The 22,245-nt window shown below is 42.0% G+C and overlaps 2 protein-coding genes across 5 annotated transcripts in view; both read left to right on the top strand.

The window, feature by feature from the left end:
* LOC137256362 (leupaxin-like) overlaps positions 1–22,245 on the top strand; it is a 298,728-nt gene that overhangs the window by 177,447 nt on the left and 99,036 nt on the right. The window lies entirely within an intron of this gene.
* The window catches only part of LOC137256340 (beta-glucuronidase-like), a 38,441-nt gene continuing 18,604 nt past the window's right edge, over positions 2,409–22,245 (top strand). For 2 of the 4 annotated variants that reach the window (XM_067794146.1, XM_067794137.1), the window contains exons 1-9: positions 2,409–2,622; positions 6,806–6,982; positions 8,258–8,433; positions 16,498–16,640; positions 17,771–17,964; positions 18,418–18,558; positions 18,708–18,883; positions 20,445–20,594; positions 21,330–21,414. In XM_067794146.1, the coding sequence (XP_067650247.1) occupies positions 2,422–2,622; positions 6,806–6,982; positions 8,258–8,433; positions 16,498–16,640; positions 17,771–17,964; positions 18,418–18,558; positions 18,708–18,883; positions 20,445–20,594; positions 21,330–21,414 (1,443 nt within the window). In that variant the 5' untranslated portion in view covers positions 2,409–2,421. Of the gene's footprint in view, positions 2,623–6,805; positions 6,983–8,257; positions 8,434–16,497; positions 16,641–17,770; positions 17,965–18,417; positions 18,559–18,707; positions 18,884–20,444; positions 20,595–21,210; positions 21,296–21,329; positions 21,415–22,245 lie in introns of all 4 variants that reach the window. The other 2 variants (XM_067794128.1, XM_067794119.1) reach the window with 1 other exon arrangement.

Below are 22,245 nucleotides of genomic sequence, written 5' to 3'. Positions count from 1 at the left end.
AGTAGCTTCACGGTTGCACTCCACGTACACTCGCAATTGTACTCCAAGTAGCCTCACGATTGCACTCCACGTACACTCGCAATTGTACTCCAAGTAGCTTCACGGTTGCACTCCACGTACACTCGCAATTGTACTCCAAGTAGCTTCACGGTTGCACTCCACGTACACTCGCAATTGTACTCCAAGTAGCTTCACGGTTGCACTCCACGTACACTCGCAATTGTACTCCAAGTAGCTTCACGGTTGCACTCCACGTACACTCGCAATTGTACTCCAAGTAGCTTCACGGTTGTAATCGAAGTTAGCCTCATGGTTGTTCTCCAAGTAGCCTCACGACTGGACTCCAAGTAGCCTCACGACTGGACTCCAAGTAGCCTCACGACTGGACTCCAAGTAGCCTCACGACTGGACTCCAAGTAGCCTCACGACTGGACTCCAAGTAGCCTAATACTGTACTCCTAATTCGCTAAACACCAAATAAACAAGAGTACTTCAGATAAGTCCCGCGACTGATCTCCGTGTACGCCTCATGGGTTGCACTCCAAGTGGGCCTCACGATTGTACTCAAAAGTATTCACCACCATCATTGTCTTGTATTTTGCCATAACCACTGCTTTTGTATGTATACCTGTATACTGCTGCACTATGGTGTGTTGCCATGATGATACCACAACCCGTGAACAGCTAAGTGTTTATTACAACACATTAATTTCTTGTTTGTTTGTATCACGCATAATGATTCCCGGTTAGTAGTCCAAAATTTCTTCTTTCTGTTACCCGTGAAGGTCCGGGTCAGCATTGATCTTCACTAACTCATGTTTGTCGTACCCGTGAAGATCCGGGTTAGAACTGAACTTCAGTAACCATGCAATGTTTCGTAAGAGGCCACTGTAACGGGATCGGGTGGTCAGACTCGCTGACTTAGTTGACACATGTCATCGGTTCCAAATTGCGCAGATCGATGCTGTTGGGCACTGGATCGTCTGGTCCAGGTTTGACTATTTACACACCACCGCCATTTTGCTGGGATGTCGCTTGGTGAGGCGTAAAACTAAACTCGCTCATTTAATCTGAATATGATTTATTACTCTGTGTAGGTCTTAAATGTATAGGAGTAAGTACAGAAGGAAAGGTTACAGTTTGTAATTGTAGTTCTCAAGAGCAGCTTTAAAGCATTCCACAGATGCACTTGTCACAACAGAGTCCGGTAGGTAGCTCCAGTCGTGCACAGTTCTTGCAAAGAATGGACCCGTGAAGACCCGGGGTAGAGTAGGTCTTCAGCAACCCATGCTTGCGCCTATGCTTGTCGTAAGACGCGACTATAACGGGATCGGGCGAGGTGAACTTGGAGTATATTAATGAGGCTTACACCTCACCTTACACAACATACACATTGTATCATCACTATTTGGTAGTCTGTCATAACACATGTTCTTTGATTGTATATCGTGGCGCGAATCACTGGATTGTCTAGTATAGACTCGGTCGTTTATTGTTTACCGCGTCGTAAAGATGCAGTAGGCTGGGTGCGGCGTCAAACCCATGATATACATGTAGACGAAGATCTTTTTAATGTGGGAAGTGTGTTTTGACGTTTCTATACATCTGATGTCCCGCTTAGGTATTGCTGGAATAGTACACAAAGTGACCTAAACCACTTGCACGCATTCACTCTGATGCAAGAAGAATTTGATAAAATAAAAAGTTTCTTTGCCCAAAATTTAGCATCTGTGCGTAATGTTCTGAACTAAACTCTATAAATATGTGTAGACATACCTGTATATTACCTGTGAACGTCCGATTTAGAATATTGGCCTACAGTAACCCATGCTTGTCGTAAGAGGCAACTAACGGGGATCGGGTGGTCAGACTTGCTGGCCTTGTCTGATTCAGTCTCGATTACTTCCAGACCGCCGCCATATAGCTAAAAGCGGCGTAAAACTAAACTCACTCACTCATTTAATCTGAATATGATTCATTACTTGTTGAAATAGTGCTGAGTGCGGCGAAAAGCTAAACTCACCCACTACAAAGACTGATTTCCCCATTTCACGTTTGTGTCACATGTCGTGATTATAGTCCTTGAATGGTGGTAGGTAAACTTAGAACTTATCCTGTGTGAATAATTGATAAACCATAATCGGGTAAGAGTAAACTCAAAGACCATTCACATGTTTTGTGGTATAACAGCCTTTATAGTTGATTGATAGCTGAGATCACCACAAAGAATTTAACCGCGTATGTGCATGAGGCGTCTTTGAGAAAACTTCGGGTATTCTCGGTTAATATGGAAAGACAGACAAAGAGATAGATAAAGTAATCACACTGATAATCTGCGTTGTATGCCTAGCATGGCCCATGAACCGTTCAGAATGGCAAACGAAACATGTCATGTGAGAGTCACGTGGTCAGTCAGTCAAAATGTCGGCAGCGGTGTTGGGCGTGTGTGCTGTAGCGATCCTGTGTGTCACGGGCGTTGCGGGGATAGGAATGCTCTACCCCCGGGATTCCGAGAGTCGGGAGGTAAAGAACCTGGATGGAATGTGGAACTTCCGTGCCGACATGTCCCCCACCAGGGATGCTGGACTGAAGCAGAGCTGGTTCTCTCAGCCGCTCGCGAAAGTAAGTATGCTATTTGTCATTTGTCATTTCAATGTATTTTTCATAATTTGCGACATAAATACAGTAAGTTTATTTTCGGTTTCAATAATTTGTCTTCAAAACGCTTTTCTGGACCGACCATTGTAAACACAGGAACACTTAGGTGTCGTTTTCATTCATTCATTTAAGTAAAAAAAACATCTTTTTATTTTGGAGAAAGAAATTGACCTCCTCAAAAATATGCTGATCTAACAGAGATGAGTGGATGGAAGGATAGACAGTTGCTGTATTTTATTTTGGGAAGACTATTTTCACATAAGGGAAAATAACAATATATACTCTTCAAAAAAGAAGGGGATCGTCATTTTTTTTTATTATAAAAATATTTGAGATTTATCTGAGTCAATCAATGTTGATATGATATTATTCAAAATCAAGAATAGAAACCCATGCATGTGTATGGGGCTACTGTGTTGTGCACATGCATATCATGCATTGTGTTTAGGGAAGCTAATAGAAGGAAATGGTGGTGCATTGATAAGATGTCTGCCCATGAAACTTTTGTTAACATTTACACTTCCTATCCAGACTGAAAGTTCATTATCCCCTACTTTTTTTAAGAGCATATATAAGGATGAACAACGTCTTCATTACAGTGAGAGCGACGCTTCAGTGTAAGTTCTATATAGAGCCTACATAAAACCATGACTCTGAATGTAATAAAGAAGTTGTTCATCCATATATTGTTATCCTTCATTAATGCCCCAGCTTCCAAATGCCTATCAAACAAGTTATATTCACACAGCCACTCTTGAAATTGTTTTGGATAAACTGAAATCCTGGACCTGGATCAAAGGAGACACACATCAGTAGAAATCATGTTACAAAAAGATTTGTTGTTACTGAACTATTCAAACGGTGGTGGCATCATACTGTACACCAGTCCTATTCAATATACACGTTTTGTTAATGTCACAGCTGTTACTGTGACAAGGCTGTCTCTCTGATTCAGCTGACGAGAGATGTCACTGACAATGTTTTATCAACAGCAAGATGGCTGTAGTCAATTTACACAGACACTGACTATTATCTGTTATATTCCTGAGTTCAGGTAGACTGGTATCTGCAATATTGATAACTGCAGGTGCTGTATATCTGTGATGATGCCAACTAGATCTCACTGTATGTGTTATAGCTGCGATATTGCTAACTACAGGCTGATGTGATGTGTCTTTAATATTGCTGACTACTCTAAGGTATATTTGTTCAAAGTCATTTCCCAATCCCAATCTACAGTTGGCTAACGCAGGCATTTATGTAGACCAGTAAAGAGAATAACATGGCCTTAGTCTGCTTCAAATGTCAAGAAAACCTCACAGATCAGAAGTAAGAAAATGTGTAAAAATGTACATAACTAAGTTTATGGCTATGAAGAGATACCTATATTACATTGATAACAAGACTAATAAATCTATATTACATTGATAACAAGACCAGTAAACCTGTATTACATTGATAACAAGACTAAAAACCCATATTACATTGAGAACAAGACTACTAAGCCTATATTACATTGATAACAAGACCAGTAAACCTGTATTACACTGATAACAAGACTAAAAACCCATATTACATTGAGAACAAGACTACTAAGCCTATATTACATTGATAACAAGACTTATGTTAAGGAAACCTACATGTCAGTGATAACAGGAGCAGGTTTTAATGTCAGTTTTGACTTTTTGTCTCAGTATCAATGTAACACATCAGCATTTAAGAAAATTAAAACTTGAATAAATTCCACCTTTTTGCAAACTAAATATCCCAGTTCCTCCAAAGGCCCTTAGTTCAAAATCTTAGATGAAATTCTGAACTAGGTAAGCATACATGCATATTCCCCATGTAGACTGCTTAGGTATAGCTCAGGAAAGAGGGACACCTCAGTTGGTCACCTCAGAATACCATGTTTGTGTACAACAATCTTTAACCTTAAGCGTAAATTCATGTATAAAACAACCCACATCACCAACAACTTGGCATAAATGCTTAATATGAGTAACCCAAGTTTCCCTACCAGCTGCATCTGAACCTACCGGTACTAACATGCTATAGCACTGTTTGGGGTACCTGTTTTGTCACATGTTAAGAAGTTTGAGCCAGTGTCTTATGTACATTGGACATATGTATCAACATAAATGCCATAAAAGCCACATTTGCCCAATGCAGCAACATTGGTAGATATGGAGTCAACACCCAAAATAAATGTACAAAATTTAGCTTATCAGCATTCAAGAAGCGACCATTCAAGGGCACCCTGCCTCTCTGAACCATACGTAATTATTGGTTTGATTTGTGAATCAAACATTTTAAACAAAAACTTTCGGGAAATATTACAAAGTTTATAACTTAGTTGATGCGTGGAAACCACAGCCTTAGTAGCTTTCTGAACTAATGTTTATATTGCCTTGGACCAACACAGTCTATTTGAAAAAATGATACTGAGGTAAAAATAGTAAGTAATATCTTGATTTGGACATCACCCAGTTTTCCATTTTTCATGTCTCCTTAATTTGCCACCATTTTGAAAAAACAATATTTCAGTCGTATTTAAATTGATTCTTAAGCCCCATTTGATACAAAATGTTTGTAAAATGGCTATTTTCTTTTGTAATCCTAGAACAGTCTGTAAAAATACTTAAATCATCAGCATAGAGATGTATAAAGAATTCTAATAAATCTTCATGTACAAAGATCCCCCTGTCACTGACATGCATATATGTTGGATGTGATTTTCCAGCTGGTTTATGAACAATGAAAATAAATGAGGAATCAAATGCATCCTTATCTAATACCACTGAAACAATTGAAATAATCGGTAATATTGCTCCTTGGTATTTTAAAAGAGGCCAAGGTTTCTGAGTGCATGTCCTTAATGATAGTAAAAACTTACCTTGAGTATCATTTAAATAAGGGACATACCACGAGAGATCCCTGTTAACGGAATCAAAGACTTTTTGAAAATAGACAAATAGACAAGAAAACCTTCGTTTTGATTTAGATAAGTACATTGACACTGAACTTGACACTGAAGAGTAAACATGTTCTCAGCCATAGAACTGCCCTTCCGAAAACCAGCTTGACAATCTGGGTATTTATCATTCAAATCTACAAATGATTTTTTTCTGCTATTCAAAAGTGAAATAGCATGGATGTTTTTGACATTATGAATGCTTCCTTTCTTTTGGAATGGAAATATAATACTCCTGGATCACTGATCTGGAAAATTACCACTTCTAAATATATTATTGAAAACAGTAAGGAGATTAGGATGTAAGATTTTATTACCACACTTTAAGACACTGCTACAAAATGCAACAAAATCCCTATCTATTACATTTCCAGTAATGTTCAACAGAGCTTTAAAATATTCAATCCATTGTGCAAAACTAATAGTTGAAAATGTTACTAGAGGCTTTCTTATATGAGATTTCACTTCTGGCATAAAGCTTTTGCATTTTAATTATCATTACACAAATCTAAAATTTGAACTACTGCCTCTTCTGGAAATGCTTCTCGTTTGTGACGACATAACTACGTAAAACTGTTACAAACCTAATGAAAACCCGTTAAACTGGCAAAATCACCTTTAATTCTAAAACTCTCTAACAGTTCATACTTTCTGCGCTTAAGACTCTCAGAATCATCACTAAACTATGATGAGGAAACAAAGCTCTCTAGGGTACTACTACAGAATAAGACCACACCACTGTCTGCATCTGAATCCTGTATGACTGCAGTCAAGGTGTCAGCTGCACGTGTAGTACCTACATCTATTACATGTTCAGCAAAACACATTTGATCTAGTTTTTCTTTTCAAGATCTCGCTAAAATCATTAGATTTCTCAGGGCGCCAAATGTATTTATTTAAGGTGGTACCACATGCATGCTGAAGTACAGTTGCCAACGTTAAATTACATTTTAAACTAGAGGTAGTTGGAAAATGTTCAGACTCTGGACATGTGTGAACAGCAAAGTCTTGAAAATGAGTGAAACAGTTCAGTGTAAAGTAATCAACAGTGGTGGTCCCATTATTAGCAAAACAGGTAAATGATCCATGTGGATCACTGGTAATGTCCTAGTAGATAATAAACCATGGTCCCAAGGGTAGATCTGTGATAGTTAATGTCTTGGTTCTCACATCTAGACCGGACCAGTGATTCCGATGCCTGTCCCCTCCAGCTACAATGATGTCACCCAGGATAAGGCCATTCGAGACTTCGTCGGCTGGGTGTGGTATGACCGCTCATTCTTCGTACCTCAGGACTGGCAAAACCGTCGAGTAGTTCTACGCTTTGGCAGTGCCCATTACTACTCTATGGTGGTAAGTAGTTGTCACCCAACTAGCCTGTATTGTAGAGACTATTGTTCCAGCAGACAGCATTCATTAGCGTTGCATGGTATTACTGATATTGCAGCATGTGCAATATTTTTTTCTGAGAACTGGTATATTGGGTGAAAAAAATGTATGAAGTTTTTTGTGATAACATGTAGGGTTTCATTTAGAATGTAAACATTTTTATTCACTACAGATGTTTTCCTTTGTTATTTAGTAACAAAACTGCATAGTGTAATACTGTAAATTGTATAAAAAGGAAAGTAGTGTCCATGACTATGCAACCTAAGTTTGAGATTGCTGTTATCAGAACCATAACATATATGTTGAGGGACTTATAATGTAGAAAATAGGATTGACATGCACAATTAGTGCCTCTCACTGTCAAACACTTAAGGTCCCAATATATTACGATTCACAGTATATGTCGTAACACGGGTACCATTATCGCAATATATTGTAATACAATTTTTATACTAATGCACAACCCTAGCATTCATTAGATTGCATCAATATTCACTGTATTGAAGATGCTATAACCCTTTTAAAGAAACTGTCATCTGGCAGGTGGTGTGGTGGTTTTGCAACATGCCAAAAGACGTTATAGTGGTATGCACAAACACTTGACTTGGTTCCTTTTGGTATTTTATGCCAATCACTACATGACATACACAGTGGTACTCTGCTGATAAAAAATTATTGAAAACTGATCGAAAGAAAGATTAAAAAGGATTATCATTTGTGAAAACATGTTTTCAATTAATCTGAATTTTGATGTTTTAGTTACACTTGAATGAAGTAAACCAACCATTAAATTTGATGAACAAGCATGAGCAAAAACAGCGTAAAGCTGTGCACATTGTGAAACTTTAACCTATTTATTGTCTTTTTTGCATGCAAGTATTAGCTATGAAAAAATCCATAATTTAGCAAAAACTGGGGAAAAACCCTTATAATTGGTGATTCCTTTGAAAATGTATTCATTTCAATAATAAAGGATAATCATGCACTATAAATCCTCCGAAAATCGATAGTGGATTTGGTTTGGTTTCTGATTCCCAACGTTCAAGGCAGTGTATATCCTCTCTATACCACCCTGAGGGGATTCTAGATGACATGACTGTATATGACATTCCCCCGCAGTGTTCATAGTTCACAAAATCGATTGTTTGATTGTCTGGTCCTTAATGTGTACAGGTCGCATGATATAGTGTGAGTATTGCAGAATTCAGTGTTAAACAACAAACAAACACACTTTTCCAGTGGGTCAACTCGCAAAAGGTTGTTGAGCACAATGGCGGCCATCTTCCTTTTGAAGCAGAAATCAACAAATACCTGAACTTCGCTGGGAGCAACTTGCTCACAGTTGCTGTAAACAACACCCTCACCCCCCACACACTCCCACCAGGCACTATCACATATGAAAGTGACACCAAGAGGTGAGTATGGTGATATTCACTGTATTGTCTATGGGATGGTGTATTGTTCTGGCATTCTTGAAACTGTTTAAGTGCTCGTTAGTCGTGATCTGATTAACAAATATCATCGATGATTGATCAGTAGAAAATAAGTCTTTGAAGGGTATTTAGAAGTGAAATGCTGTATCAACATTGCAGTAGATAATAGTAATGAAGGAACCGATCATAGTATCTGTGATCGATCATGATTGGTTACTATGTATCTACATATCTGTGTGTATAGGCAGGTGGAAGCTGGTAAGTACATACACTGTTTACACTTACATCTTAGCATGTTTTCACTTTCGTCTACTCACTAGTGAACTAAAAGTGATCATAGCTGAAACCTGAGCATGTTGACAACATGATTTTCCTTAAAAAAGTGACTGAACAGTTTACTACAACAAATATTGCTAGTTGTGTTGAAAGTTTCATGGCAAAACTATTACTTTCTGTGTTAACTGGCAACAATAACTGCCTGGTCCTATATTTATGTTGTCTTTATTTCGTTTTTACAAACATGTTGCGTGGACCTGGTTGTATCAAACTTTGATGAAGCTTTAATCGATATTTATACTATGATTCGTTAATGATTGATTATCTTCAGTTGCATGAAACCCTAAATAAAGGAATCCCTTCATTAATGCATCAAAGCTAATGAAGGTTTGGGGGTATCAATTACTCATCATTAGCCATATCAACATGGCAGACAACATAACGTTCTATCAACTACCTATCCAAAAACTCATTCTTTTGCATTTTAAAACAGATTGTCCCATTTTGTCTTGATTTTTTTGGATGTTGTATTGCTTACCCCTAGGCTATTGATCTTGGCCGTTATTTTGTCCCATATCTGCTTCTTTTTGTCATTAGGAATGGAGTTGGTCAGTTTGCTGTTTAACACACCGATGTGATCCTCAGCTAGGTCTGTTAGAAGTTGTATTTCACAACTTTCAAAATTTTTACTACAATTTGTGACAACAGCTAACATGCAGATGATAGATTAGTGTTTACCCACAAAGCATCATGGATAATAATTAGGGGATTCCCCTAAGTGAATGATGGCTTAATGATGAGACCTTCATTAGAAGCACTCTTAGTTAATGGGTGTTTAAATAAGGGTTTATACAATCGTATTTAAACACTTCATTAACTAATCAAACATTAAGATTCTTTTTCATAGAGATCGTCCTTGGGGTACATATATGCATTTTCTGCTGCCGGAAAATGTCACGTGACAGTTGTATCAATGTTTTAATAAAATATTGTACAATAAACAAAAAAGTCTTTTTTGTTCATTATACGGCCCCTCACCACGTGGAGTCACCCCTCTGCCGCACATGCGCAGGCAACCTGGCAAGCATCCAAGCCGGTATCATCATTTCTTCTGCCGTGGTGTGCGGACGTAAGCTGGAAATATAGTGTCTACAAAGTTCACAGAGTTACATATGTGAACATGTCTCAGGAGTCTTCCTCTACTGTATGTATGGTTTATTCGTTCGTTACAAAGAAAACAGAACGTTTTAAACGTTAGAGTTACTTTGTTTGTCTGTGACTAGAGTTGTATTACGGCGGCTTTCCTGTGGGTTACACACGTATTGCTTTCCCATGACGGGAAGCTGGCGTCCCTGCAGGTTGGACTATTGCGTCTTTTACCTACTAGTTCATGTTGTGGGCGTTCACATACTTTTCAATGTTTTTTACGTCATACATTATGTTTATACGTAGGTATGCTGTTGTGTTCGCTGTTAGCTTATGCCTTGCATTCTTGGCTTGCATGCATTTACGGCGTGTGCGTCTTGCGGGTCGAATATACCCCCCCAAGACAAGCATTCTAAGTGCCTTCGTTGCCTGGAAGTGGCGGGACTTAACCCTGACGCTTGTGAACTGTGCTTAGGTTTCTCCCCCCGGGCACGTAAACGGAGGGCGACTGATTTCGTTTTCTTCAAGGAATTGCGAGAGGCGGGAGGGGAGCAGTCGGAGCTTCACCCGTCCAAGTCTAAACGGGCTAAGCATGATAAGTCGAAATCTAAGGGTAAAGCTAAGGTTTCTTCGTCTTCCACTTCCTCCGGTTTTGATATGGCACTAATCACACAGTTGTTCCAACAGCATGTGGACTCGGTGAAGTCCCTCGTTCATGAGTCCGTTGGAGGTCTCCGGCAAGAGTTCCTCACGCACTCTGGGCGGGGGACGGATCGCCGAGCTCGTCTGGCTCCGCTAGCCTCGAGGTGGCTGTCGACCCATTGCCTTTGGCTTCGGGTCCGGACGCCTCGGCTACCCCGGAGAGGGAGGGTTCACTCCCTGTCCCTCTCTCGGTCTTGGCGCAGGGTCCGTTGAGGATTCCTGGGGTTCCGGTCCCTGCGTCACCCCTCCCCATGAGAGCAGAGGACTCGGTTCTGTCCGAGTTTCCTCCGGCGTCTCGGGACCGGGGTTCGGAAGGCTCCATGTCGGTGGCTGGAGCGGAGGGTGCTTTCAGCTCTTCTCTTCCCTCTCTCGCTCGCGTGTCCACCGGGTCGGGGCGTGAGTCCTCCTTTCGGGGGGACTCTGCTTCGGCTTTGGGCACGGATGTTGAGGCGATGGATGTTGGGGAGATTGACGAGGCTGAGGGTGCTTTTCGTTTTCCCTTGCCCTTGAGGGAAGTGTGTCAGAGAATAGCACAAGCAATTCCCCAGGCTGCGGTCCGACTAGCTGTCCGGACTTGTCTGAGTTCCGCCTGCCGGGTGAGGCGTTTGCTCCTAGTCAACCCTCACAGACGCAGCTCCGCATACTCCCCTCGCTTGTTCAGGATGTGATGGATCCCCTATTTGCTGCTGTGCGTTTGCGCATCGATCTGCCGGAGCTTGTCCGCCGTTACCAGCTGGGGGATGATTCTCTCTTCCTTGTGCCGGTGGTGGACGAGTGTGTGTTTACATTGGTCACCCTCGGGGAGGCTAGGCTTCCTCGGGTGCAGCTCCGGCTGCCAAACAGGGGTGGTTAGTTCCACTGTTTGCCCAGTCGGGAACCCCTCTGCAGCAGGCTTACCGGACCTACGAGGAGGTTTACCGGAATGCCATGCAGCAGGTGCGGGTGGTGGTCCACGCCGCCTACCTCTCCTCATTACAGAGGCAGAGGTGGGGGAGCACTCTGGGGACGTTTCCCCGAATGTAGTTCTGCTCCGTCAATTATCTGAAGTTTAGGCTCTCCTGACGCGCGATTCCTTGTGATCAGCGGCGTCTGCAGTGATGTGCGCAGTCATGGGGATGCACAAGCTGTGGCTGTCGACATCTCGGTACTCGGTGGCTATACAGCAGACCTTGTTGGCCTTTCCGTTTCGGCTGGGGGCGACGTTTCCAGGGGCTCAGCAGGTCATTCGGGAGGCTGCAGCGGCTGCGACGAAAGCCTTGCTGGAGCAACCGCAGACTTCTTGCCCCCGCGCTCCCGTAGTGAGTTCCTCTTCTGGGGCGCAGCCTACGCCGGACTCTGCCGGCTGGGAACGGCCGCTGGGCAGGAGTAGGAAGAGGAGCCACGCCGCCAAGGGCAAGGGGACGGAGCGGACCTCTTCGTCCAGCTCACAGCAGCCTTTTCGCAGGCATGGGGGGGTCTGCCCCGACCCCCCGCTAACTCCGCCGGCTGCTCCCGCGGGGCAGTCCCTGTCACACCCTGTGCTGCAGGGGACTACTCACACCCTCTTGCCTCATATCGCAGTGGGGGACCACCTCTCTCTCTTCCTACCGGTGTGGGAGAAGGCAACATGAAATACTTGGGTGCTGTCCACCATTCGTGTCGGCCATCTACCGCTGTGGAAGCGAGGCCCGCCAGACTTTGTCTTGGCCTGTCCGACCAAAGCGGGTATTCTGCGCGACGAGGTTCAGGCTTTGCTGGACAAGTCAGCGATAGAGCGTGTACCCCAGGGCGAGGAACAGGCGGGGTTTTACTCCACATACTTCCTCGTTCCCAAGGAGGACAGCGGGTTCCGTCCCATTCTGAACCTCAAGGAGTCGAACCGCATGTTAGAGGTTCCGTTCTTCAAGATGGAGACATTTCACTCGGTGATCTCCGCTGTTCAGCCCGGCAATTGGCTTACATCGATCGACCTGAAGGACGCGTATCTTCACGTGCTAATACACCAATCATTCAAGCAGTTCCTCCTGTTCTCTTACGACGGGGTGTGTTATCAGTTCAAGGTGCTCCCCTTCAGCATCGCCACGGCCCCAAGGGTGTTCACCAAACTCGTGATAGTGCCAGCTACTCATGATAGTGCCGGCTACTCATGATAGTGCCGGAGCTCCTGACGCCAGCTCTTACAGTTCAAACTGATGCGTCCCTCACGGGCTGGAGGGGCGTTCTGGGCAGTGTGTCGGCGTCCGGATGCTGGTCCGGCGCCGAAGCCAGTCTTCACGTCAATGTCTTAGAACTGAGAGCTGTGCGGTTGGTTTTTGAGCGCTTTCTGGATCATGTCAGAGGTCAATTGGTTCATCTTCACCTGAAAAACTGGACGACCATGACTTACATCCTAAAGCAAGGCGGCACGGTGTCCCAAGTGCTCCTTTGGGAGACATGGGATTTTCTCCTCTGGTGCGACAGGTACGACTGTCAGGTGATTCCAGTTTATATCCCAGGGCTGGAGAACATGCGAGCAGACGTGCTCTCGCCTCGGATCCAGGCCCTGCATGAGTGGATGCTCGATCGGCGGATATTTGGAGTTATCTCCCAGTTGTACGGATCGTCCCAGGTGGATCTGTGTGCGTCCGGCAGGACGAATCAGATACCCGTGTTCTGCTCTTGGATACCGGACCAGAGGGCGTTGGCGTCCAATGCCTTTCTGCTGGATTGGTTGGGACAGGTTCTGAGGGCGTTTCCGCCACTTCCCCTGATTCCCCGGGTCCTCTCCCAGCTGTCCACCCAGCTGGCTCGGTTGCTTGTGCTTCTGGCACCGCTTTGGCCGTCACAGAGCTGGTTTCCGGTAATTCTCAGGTATCTGGCTCAGCCTCCAGTTCTATTACCTTTGCGACCGGACATTCTCACTCAGAATGGCACGCCACACCCCAATCCACGGATTCAGTGGGTGGCTTGGCCTCTGTCAGGTCTAGCCTCGAAGTGCGCAGAATTCCTGCGGCAGTTGCAGACACAATTCTGGCTTCAAGACGGGTTTCGACAAACGTTCAGTACGAGGATAGGTGGTCCTGCTATGCGCGCTGGTGTTCAGATAGGGGAATTGCAGATCCCTTTTTCTGCGGATTTAGTCCGAGTGTTGGAGTTCTTGCAAGCTCATTTGGAAGAAGGCCTGGCAGCTTCGACTATTCGCGGCTACTCCACCGCTATTTCCACTTTTCACGCCCCTGTCGATGGTGCTCTTCTGGGGCAGCACCCTCTTGTACAGCGCTTCCTTGCTGGCGTGGATCGGGTTCGACCTGTTATCCGACGAACCAGCCCACCTTGGGATTTGTCAATCGTGCTTGATTGGCTGTGCGGTCCCACTTTCTCACGTCTATCGGCTATTTCCATTCAGCTGTTAACATGCAAGGCCGTATTTCTGGTGGCGGTAACATCTGGGAGAAGGGTTGGCGATTTACATGCCATGTCTGCAGACCTGGCGCTGACAATGTTTCATGCTTTCCATGTGACAGCTCCTATCGAACTTCCCACTCTCACCCAGCCTTCTACATCGGGGACCTCTGCAACGAGCACTCACCCGTTGGATGTCCGTAAGACCCTCAAGGTCTATATCAAATGAACACAGGGGATCCGTACGGGTACCCATCTGTTCTACTGTTACGGTGGTGGGAAGGCTGGGTTGCCGGCTAGCAAACAAGCTCTCTCTCTGGCTAGTTTCTCCTATCTGTGCCGCATATCAGGCTAAGGGCAAGCCTCCCCCTGAGGGGTTGAAGGCTCACTCGGTCAGGGCAGTAGCATTCGAAAGCATTCGCATTGGCACAGCTCATTGAGGAGATTTGTTCTGCTGCTATTTGGAGCAGGCCTAGCACGTTCATCAAGCACTATCAGCTTGATACGCACTCACGTGAGCGTGTGAGGTTTGGCCGGTCGGTTCTCTCCAGTGGACAGTGTCCTGCCACCCTGACCGAGTGAGTCTTGGTTACTTGACAGTCGATGTTGCTGACCTACTGTGTATTAGTGCCTATTTCCACTGTTGACATGTCAACCTGTGACTGTGATCTGACTAGATTTGTTGTCAGTCTTAATCGGGTTTTTCCCACTTTCTGTGCTCTCTATACGATTCACTATGTGGGCGGGGCGACTTTGACACTTTTTACAGTGCTCGCTTATCATGCTTAGCTCTGAGTCAGACTAGGTGCGGTTGCTCCCTGTCGGTTCTCTCCCATAATGCCTCTTGCGGAAGCTCTTCGGGAGTTTGACACAGGTGAGTCTTTGTTGAATGTGTTAAGTTTCGTAATTACGATTGCTAATAATTCTGTACTGTACCAGAATTCCCTCCTCCCTAGCCTCCGGTCTTTGGGAGTCTGAGTTATGCATATATGTACTCCAAGGACGATCTCTGTGAAAAAGAATTAGACAAACCTGTAGAGGTTTCCAATTTTTGAAGAGAATCGTCCTTGGGGTAGGGCCACCCACCTCACCGGAATTCTGTTCCCTGATTTATATATCAGCAGAAGGAATGATGATACGGGCTTGGATGCTTACCAGGTTGCCTGCGCATGCGTGACAGAGGGGTGACTCCACGAGGTGAGGGGCCGTATAATGAACAAAAAAGACTTTTTTGTTTATTGTACAATATTTTATTAAAACATTGATACAACTGTCACGTGACATTTTCCGGCAGCAGAAAATGCATATATGTACCCCAAGGACGATTCTCTTCAAAGAATTGGAAACCTCTACAGGTTTGTCTAAATTTAATCAATGATTAGTGTTTAATTGATGATTACATAATTACGCGTTGATACAACTGGGTCCTGGAAGTTAATCACTATCTTTATGATCAATCATTAATTGATTATCAATCGTTTTGATAATCCAATGATCGATTGTGAAAATTCAACCAATTCCCAACACTAGTGCTCAATCTGAAACTTGAACTCACATCATAATTCTTTATTCTGCTAAGTACTTTTTGTTTCGGTTTGGAAAAGTATTTAAAAAATAGATGATGCCATTAAACCACACATAAACTCTTCTTCAAGAGACCCCAACCCTTGATATCAGGTGTACTGATATAATTTCAAGTAATAAGATTTTTAAAATATTTTAAGCGTCAATGAATAGTTTTTAAATCACCATAATGTCATATGTGTTTCGTTTGTGGAATAAAACTATAAAAATCAGCCATGAGAATAATAGGTTTCTGTTAGGCATCAACCTTTGTCGTCAGATCTTTCTTAGACAAGTAGTATTTATAGAATTAGCATCATGTTTCCAGATAATGGCAAGATAATGCTTTTAGTATCTAAAGGTTTTATCATTAACTGTTATAGAGTGTATTTTTAGAAAATCAATACAGGATCAGAAACCTTATATCCTGGTTGAAGCATTGCACTATGTTTCTTTCTTGATTTGTAATCTTTCATGAAGATTTCGTGGGAGAAAGAAGACAGCATATTGTTCATGAACTATGTTTGAGAAAGAAGATAACATGTCGTTTATGTGCTGTGTTTGAGAAATAAGGCAACAGAATGATTTATGAACTGTATTTTGAGAAAGAAAACAACATACTGTTTATGAGCAAAATATATGAGAAAGAAGATAACACATCATTGTTTAGGTATATTATTATTCAGTTTTCGTTTGGAGTGTATTTATGAAAGGTCTCACCCTTATATGATTCCCATGTTGGTTTGTGTTGGCTTCTGCAAGCTGAGACCTGATACAGATGTGAAAGGCACCCAAGAAAGGGTGCTTAAAGTGTCACCATGGAGGAATGGATTGGGTTCCTGATTGCAGTAAATGTGAAGACCCATGCTGATATTGACAGCCATCATGTTGCTGAATACCTCACTCACTCACTCACTCACTCACTCACTCACTCACTCACTCACTCACTCACTCACTCACTCACTCACTCACTCACTCACTCACTCACTCTATATCCAGATATCCAGAGGGGTATTTTGTACAGAATCTCCAGATGGATTTCTTCAACTACGCTGGTATTCACCGACATGTCCGCCTGTACACGACCCCGACCACCTACATAGATGATGTGACTGTTACAACTGACATCAGTGATGGAAAAGGTGGGGCATTCTAGATCTCCCTATCTTCTAACTTCTTCACTCATTGTCTCAGTCTCAGTCTCAGTCTCAAGTGACCATTCCTTGAACAAAATATAATCTTCATAAATGCAGACCTTACCTTTACCAAATTTCTAGGTATGATGAATATTCAGAATAAAATGTGTTTGATTTCTAAAATATTTGCAATTGCTAACAGAGTTGTCACCCTTAGTCATGCCAGAATGTTACGACTTCAAGCCCTACTGTGCTTCCAGGTTTGCCCATACCCTACCCATACTTTTGGTGTAAATATCTGAGAGGGTAAATGTCTGAGAGGGTAAATGTCTGAGAGTGTAAATATCTGTGAGGGTAAATATCTGAGAGGGTAAATATCTGAGATCTGCTTCAATTTGAAGTTTCCAGGCACACTCAGCTGATACATCATGATATGGAATACAATACCATGTGTAAACATGTCACTCAGTTTTCATTCCATCTGACTTGAAGGTTTAACATAAGAAGGTATCTCAAACCAAAATCACAGACTCTACCCATCAGTAATATAAGTGTTTCTGTTTTCCGGTATATACCAGACTTAAACCGATACAGTGCCCGATAATTTCAAAGGTTGTTGGTCATCGTGTCTGGCAAATTTTAATATGAGTCTTCTAATTACCTATGTGAGTTTTAGTTCTGTCAGTATATCAGTAAATTATCTGCAGAATTTTATGAACTGAAAGTTTTTCTACATTGGACGAGTGTAGTACACAAACTTTCAGCATAGAATGAATACATTGATCACTCTTGTGAGTGACAATTACTGGAGCTGAATTTATCTTTACATATTTGTAAATCTCAATCTGTCCAGCCTATCTGCATGCATTAAAGGTAGATCACTATAATAAATTCCTATCTCTGGTTTCCCAACACCTTGGAGACATACTTTTACTGAAATATTTGTTTGTGTGACAATATCAGACCTGACTACCAACCTCCAGTGTGTATTTAAGATGTTAGTAGTGACACTAGCAACAGATGACATCATATTGAACTGAAAGAAATAAAGGCCAGGCAAGACAATGACATGTAAATCATTTAGATTTTGTGAAAGCACTGTTAATATTCAAAACATGACTGATATTTGATTTCAGGGATTGTCAACTACCAGATCGTGGCAGGTGGATCTACCCAGGGTAACAGTATCAAGGTTGAAGTGGAAGACAGGGAGGGGAACGTTGTGGGAACATCTGCTACCTTCACTGGCGCTGTGTCCATCGCTAATGCCAACCTCTGGTACCCCTACACCATGATGCCTAACTCTCCAGCCTATCTCTACACACTGAAGGTAGGTGACTATAGTGAATGCCTATCTCTGGTACCCCTACGCCATGATGTCTAACTGTCCAGCATATCTCTACACACTGAAGGTAGGTAACTATAGTGAATGCCTATCTCTGGTACCCCTGCACCATGATGTCTAACTCTCCAGCCTATCTCTACACATTGAAGGTAGGTGACTATAGTGAATGCCTATCTCTGGTACCCCTACACCATGATGTCTAACTCTCCAGCCAATCTCTACACACTAAAAGTAGGTGACTATTTTGAATGCCTATCTCTGGTACCTTTACACACATGATGCCTAACTCTCCAGCCACTCTCTCCACACTGAAGGTAGATTACTGTTTTTCATGCCCTGTATTTGTTCTTGCTGTTGAATGTGCTAACTTACGGCAGTTTAGATGTCAAATACTTTTCCTTAGCCTCTGATAACCAGAATGACTTCCTCTTTCAACAGATGACCTTGACCTCTGCAGCAGGAACAGATGTGTACAGACTACCAATTGGTATCCGCACAGTACAAGTCACTGACACCCAGCTCCTGATCAACAACAAGCCCTTCTACTGCCACGGAGCTGCCAAACATGAGGACTCAGATGTAAGAATGCCATGTTGTCTCTCTATAGATCTGGTTACAAGATGTTAGGAGTAGTAACTGGATTGGGTCTGCATACAGAGAGAACACACCATAGTCAATACTTATTACAGCTTCAAGAAAAATACAGTCAAATGCCATTCTGTTTGCAGATTCGAGGTAAGGGCCTGGATTATGCCCTCATTGCGAAAGATTTCAACATGTTGAAGTGGCTTGGAGTCAACTGTTTCCGGACGTCCCACTACCCGTACGCCGAGGAGATCATGGACCAGGCTGACCGACAGGGCATCATGGTCATCGACGAGAGTCCAGGAGTTGGGATTTCAACGTAGGTGATTGCTGCAATTAGAGGAGTTTCAATAGTCATTTAATAAACCTTCAGGATGAAAAAAAGGGGTGCACACCCTGCACACCACACCCCCAACCTTTCTGGATGTGCCTATGAAATTGCAATGGACCTTACAAACTTGCATATTCTTGATCTCTTTGAAAGTGTGTCAGTTAACATTATGTTTGGTCAAATGGGTGACTCTACTCTTAAAGCAATTTAGGCTTAGGCTGAAAAAGGTCTCAGATTAACATTCAAAATTATATTATCTTCTCCAAATGATTGTCATTTCCATTAATGCTTCTGAAATGTTACATTAAGCATAAATCATATATAGGTAAAAAATAACATTCAAGAATGTTTTCACCTAATACATTCTGAGATTTCTCAAACTCTTGTCCTCTTTTCATTACTACTTTTATTGAAGGGCAAGTAGACCCAACATTTCAGCATTTACAGATTAAAATCTTTAGGTCATACTTAATCACAAATGCTTCACCACAATTTATTTTGAACAATGGAAGTAGCATTATGACAGAATGTTGCAAACATTATGGGTTAAATCATTTCTCAAATGTCAATGTTTGTTACACTGTGGAATTATTAGTCATCGAGCTAGAGTCAAGGGCCTGAGTGTTTGTCAGTGTTTGTCACTGTGCAATTATTTGTCAACCAGGGCCTGGATGTTTGTCAGTGTTTGTTACACTGTGCACTTATTAGTCATTGGGCTAGAGTCGAGGGCCTGGATGTTTGTCACTGTTTGTTACACTGTGCAATTATTTGTCAACCAGTCCCTGGATGTTTGTCAGTGTTTGTTACACTGTGCACTTATTAGTCATCAGGCTGAGTCCAGGGCCTGGATGTTTGTCAGTGTTTGTTAACAAAAATCATTGGTGTGAAAAATTGTTAATGATTATCAATATGAAAATAGTGTCATCAGTGATAGTGTACATAAACATTTGTGACAGTATGAAGTATTGATTTAATCATGTAATACACAAAGTTAAGTTTTATTCATCAGCTGTTTTTAAGTTATTTTCAGGATGCTGTTTTTTTGATAACCTATACATGTCACCACTCACCATTGGTGTGAAATACATTCATTTCTTTCAGACATACTTGGAATTTTTGCACCAAGTTGCTAATCCTTGATATCTATATATAATCGATTAATAAGTAGTTGACATTTATCAGTCTCTCTGATTGATAACAGCCCTAGTGAGCAGTCTGCAAAGTAGTTTCTAAATGCCTGAAAATTACTAGCCCAAAGAATTCTGTTCTGAAATTTGACTGTAGACCCGTGTTTCATCACTAAGCTGCTACTATAAGGAACATTTTTATCAGGCCATAATCTTGCATGATTTAAAAGTGTATTATAACTTAGCAACTCGGAGAGTGTTATATTTACAAAATGACCCCATGAAAATTCACCAGCCATTTGGGCCAGGAACTATGTAGATTTACTGGCCTGACTGGGTTTTTACTAGCCACAGGCTTGCAGGCCAGTTGCTATTTCTCACACTGCTCATGAGTAGTGATGATTGAGTTTTGTGTTATTCAGGGATGAGAACTTCAGCAATGAGTCCCTGTCCCACCACCTAGAGGTGATGGGCGAGCTCGTGAGGAGAGACAAGAACCGCCCCTCTGTCATGATCTGGTCTGTCGCCAATGAACCAGCGACAAACAAGGACATAGCAGCACCATACTTCAAGTGAGGGAATTTGATCATACCAGGGACCTTTAGGTTCTCTATATTCATTATCTGGACAAGACAATACAGAATGCAAGTCTAGAATAGAACATTAGCAGGATGAACACGACACATGATATCCATGTTGACATTATTTGATAGCCAAGAAACAAGGTACAATAAGGACAACAAGACTTCCAGGTGATAAAACTATACACCTAACAAATGGTATCACTCAACACACCCTTCTGCTGAGCATTATAGGCCCTGTTCTTTAAAATGATCTCTGTGCTTTGACTACCCAATTCATATACTTTGACATAGACTTGGGATGGTTGTGTTTCTAAAATCTCATTGTGGCATGAGGCCTTTTCAGTTGATTTTTTTCATGCTGAGGATGTGTAAATTTGTAAATTTGAAGTAATCAGATGATTTTATTTATTGAAAATATTTATTTTGAAGCTCCTTTCCTAACTCTAAGTCATGTTGCAAATGTTATTTTGTTTCTTAGCCATTTCTGCATGTAACATGAAATTAACAGGATGCATATTATTAATTCTTTGTCAAGCATCAACCTTTGATCTTTGCCTTTTTCTGTCTTTCCTTCATGACATTTATGTTGTGACTCCTCCTTCAGATCTGTGATTGGACATACAAAGAACCTTGACCCTACCCGACCTGTGACCTTTGTGTGTAACCATCACTATAGTGATGATAAGGCTGTAAGTTAAACATTTGTTTATTACTTGTTTCCAGGTCAGTGATTGGTCACACAAAAGTCCTTGACCCTACCCGACCTGTGACCTTTGTGTGTAGCCAGGACTATGATAGTGATAAGGCTGTAAGTTGAACATATATTATTTGTTTCCAGGTCAGTGATTGGTCACACTAAAGTTCTTGACCCAACTCGACCTGTGACATTTGTGTCTGACCGGGACTATGATAGTGATAAGGCTGTAAGTGGAACATAGATTATTTGTTTCAAGGTCAGAAATTGGTCACTTGAAAGTCCTTAACCTGTGACCTTGCCCCAACTTGACCTGTGACTTTAGTTAGTGATCGTGTGATCTGACAACCCCTCAAATAGAGATTGCATCAGGTCAGCATTTTAATGAGCAGAAAAATATCCAGGATTCTAATTCACAATATGAGTGAACAAAGCATATCCTCTTTTTGTAACCTAGAAAGGACAGCCATCAAAGCAGTATTTATGTTTGAAGTGTGTTTTCTTATTTGAAATAAAAATATTAAATCAATGAAGTAAAGATCAATGCTGGAATCTAATTGGCTCAAGAACCATTACAACCTTCACATTGACTATTCAGCCTGCTACTCACAGTGTACAAAAGAACAGACTGATTTCACAGCTTATTGTGCAGAATCCTAATCCCTATCATGTATTGTCCCTGATTTCCTTTGTAGATATCACCTACATTCTCATATTCCCTATGAAGACATCTTCTGTATTCCTCATTCACTGTATGGATATCTTCTATAAAGATATATATGCTGTGTATCAGAAGATATCATCAATATGTTCACGTGTTGACTGTGTAAAAGCATAATCGTTAGGTAAATGTCCTCTATATTCCCAGATTTCTCATGTGGATATCATCTATATTCAGTATGTAATCTCTATATTGTATGGTCTGTGTCGATATCATCTCTGGGT

Source organism: Haliotis asinina, chromosome 1 (genome assembly GCF_037392515.1).
Source record: "Haliotis asinina isolate JCU_RB_2024 chromosome 1, JCU_Hal_asi_v2, whole genome shotgun sequence".
NCBI lineage: Eukaryota > Metazoa > Mollusca > Gastropoda > Lepetellida > Haliotidae > Haliotis > Haliotis asinina.
The sequence above is the reverse complement of the archived record's forward strand: the minus strand, read 5'-3'. Positions and strand labels throughout refer to the sequence as shown.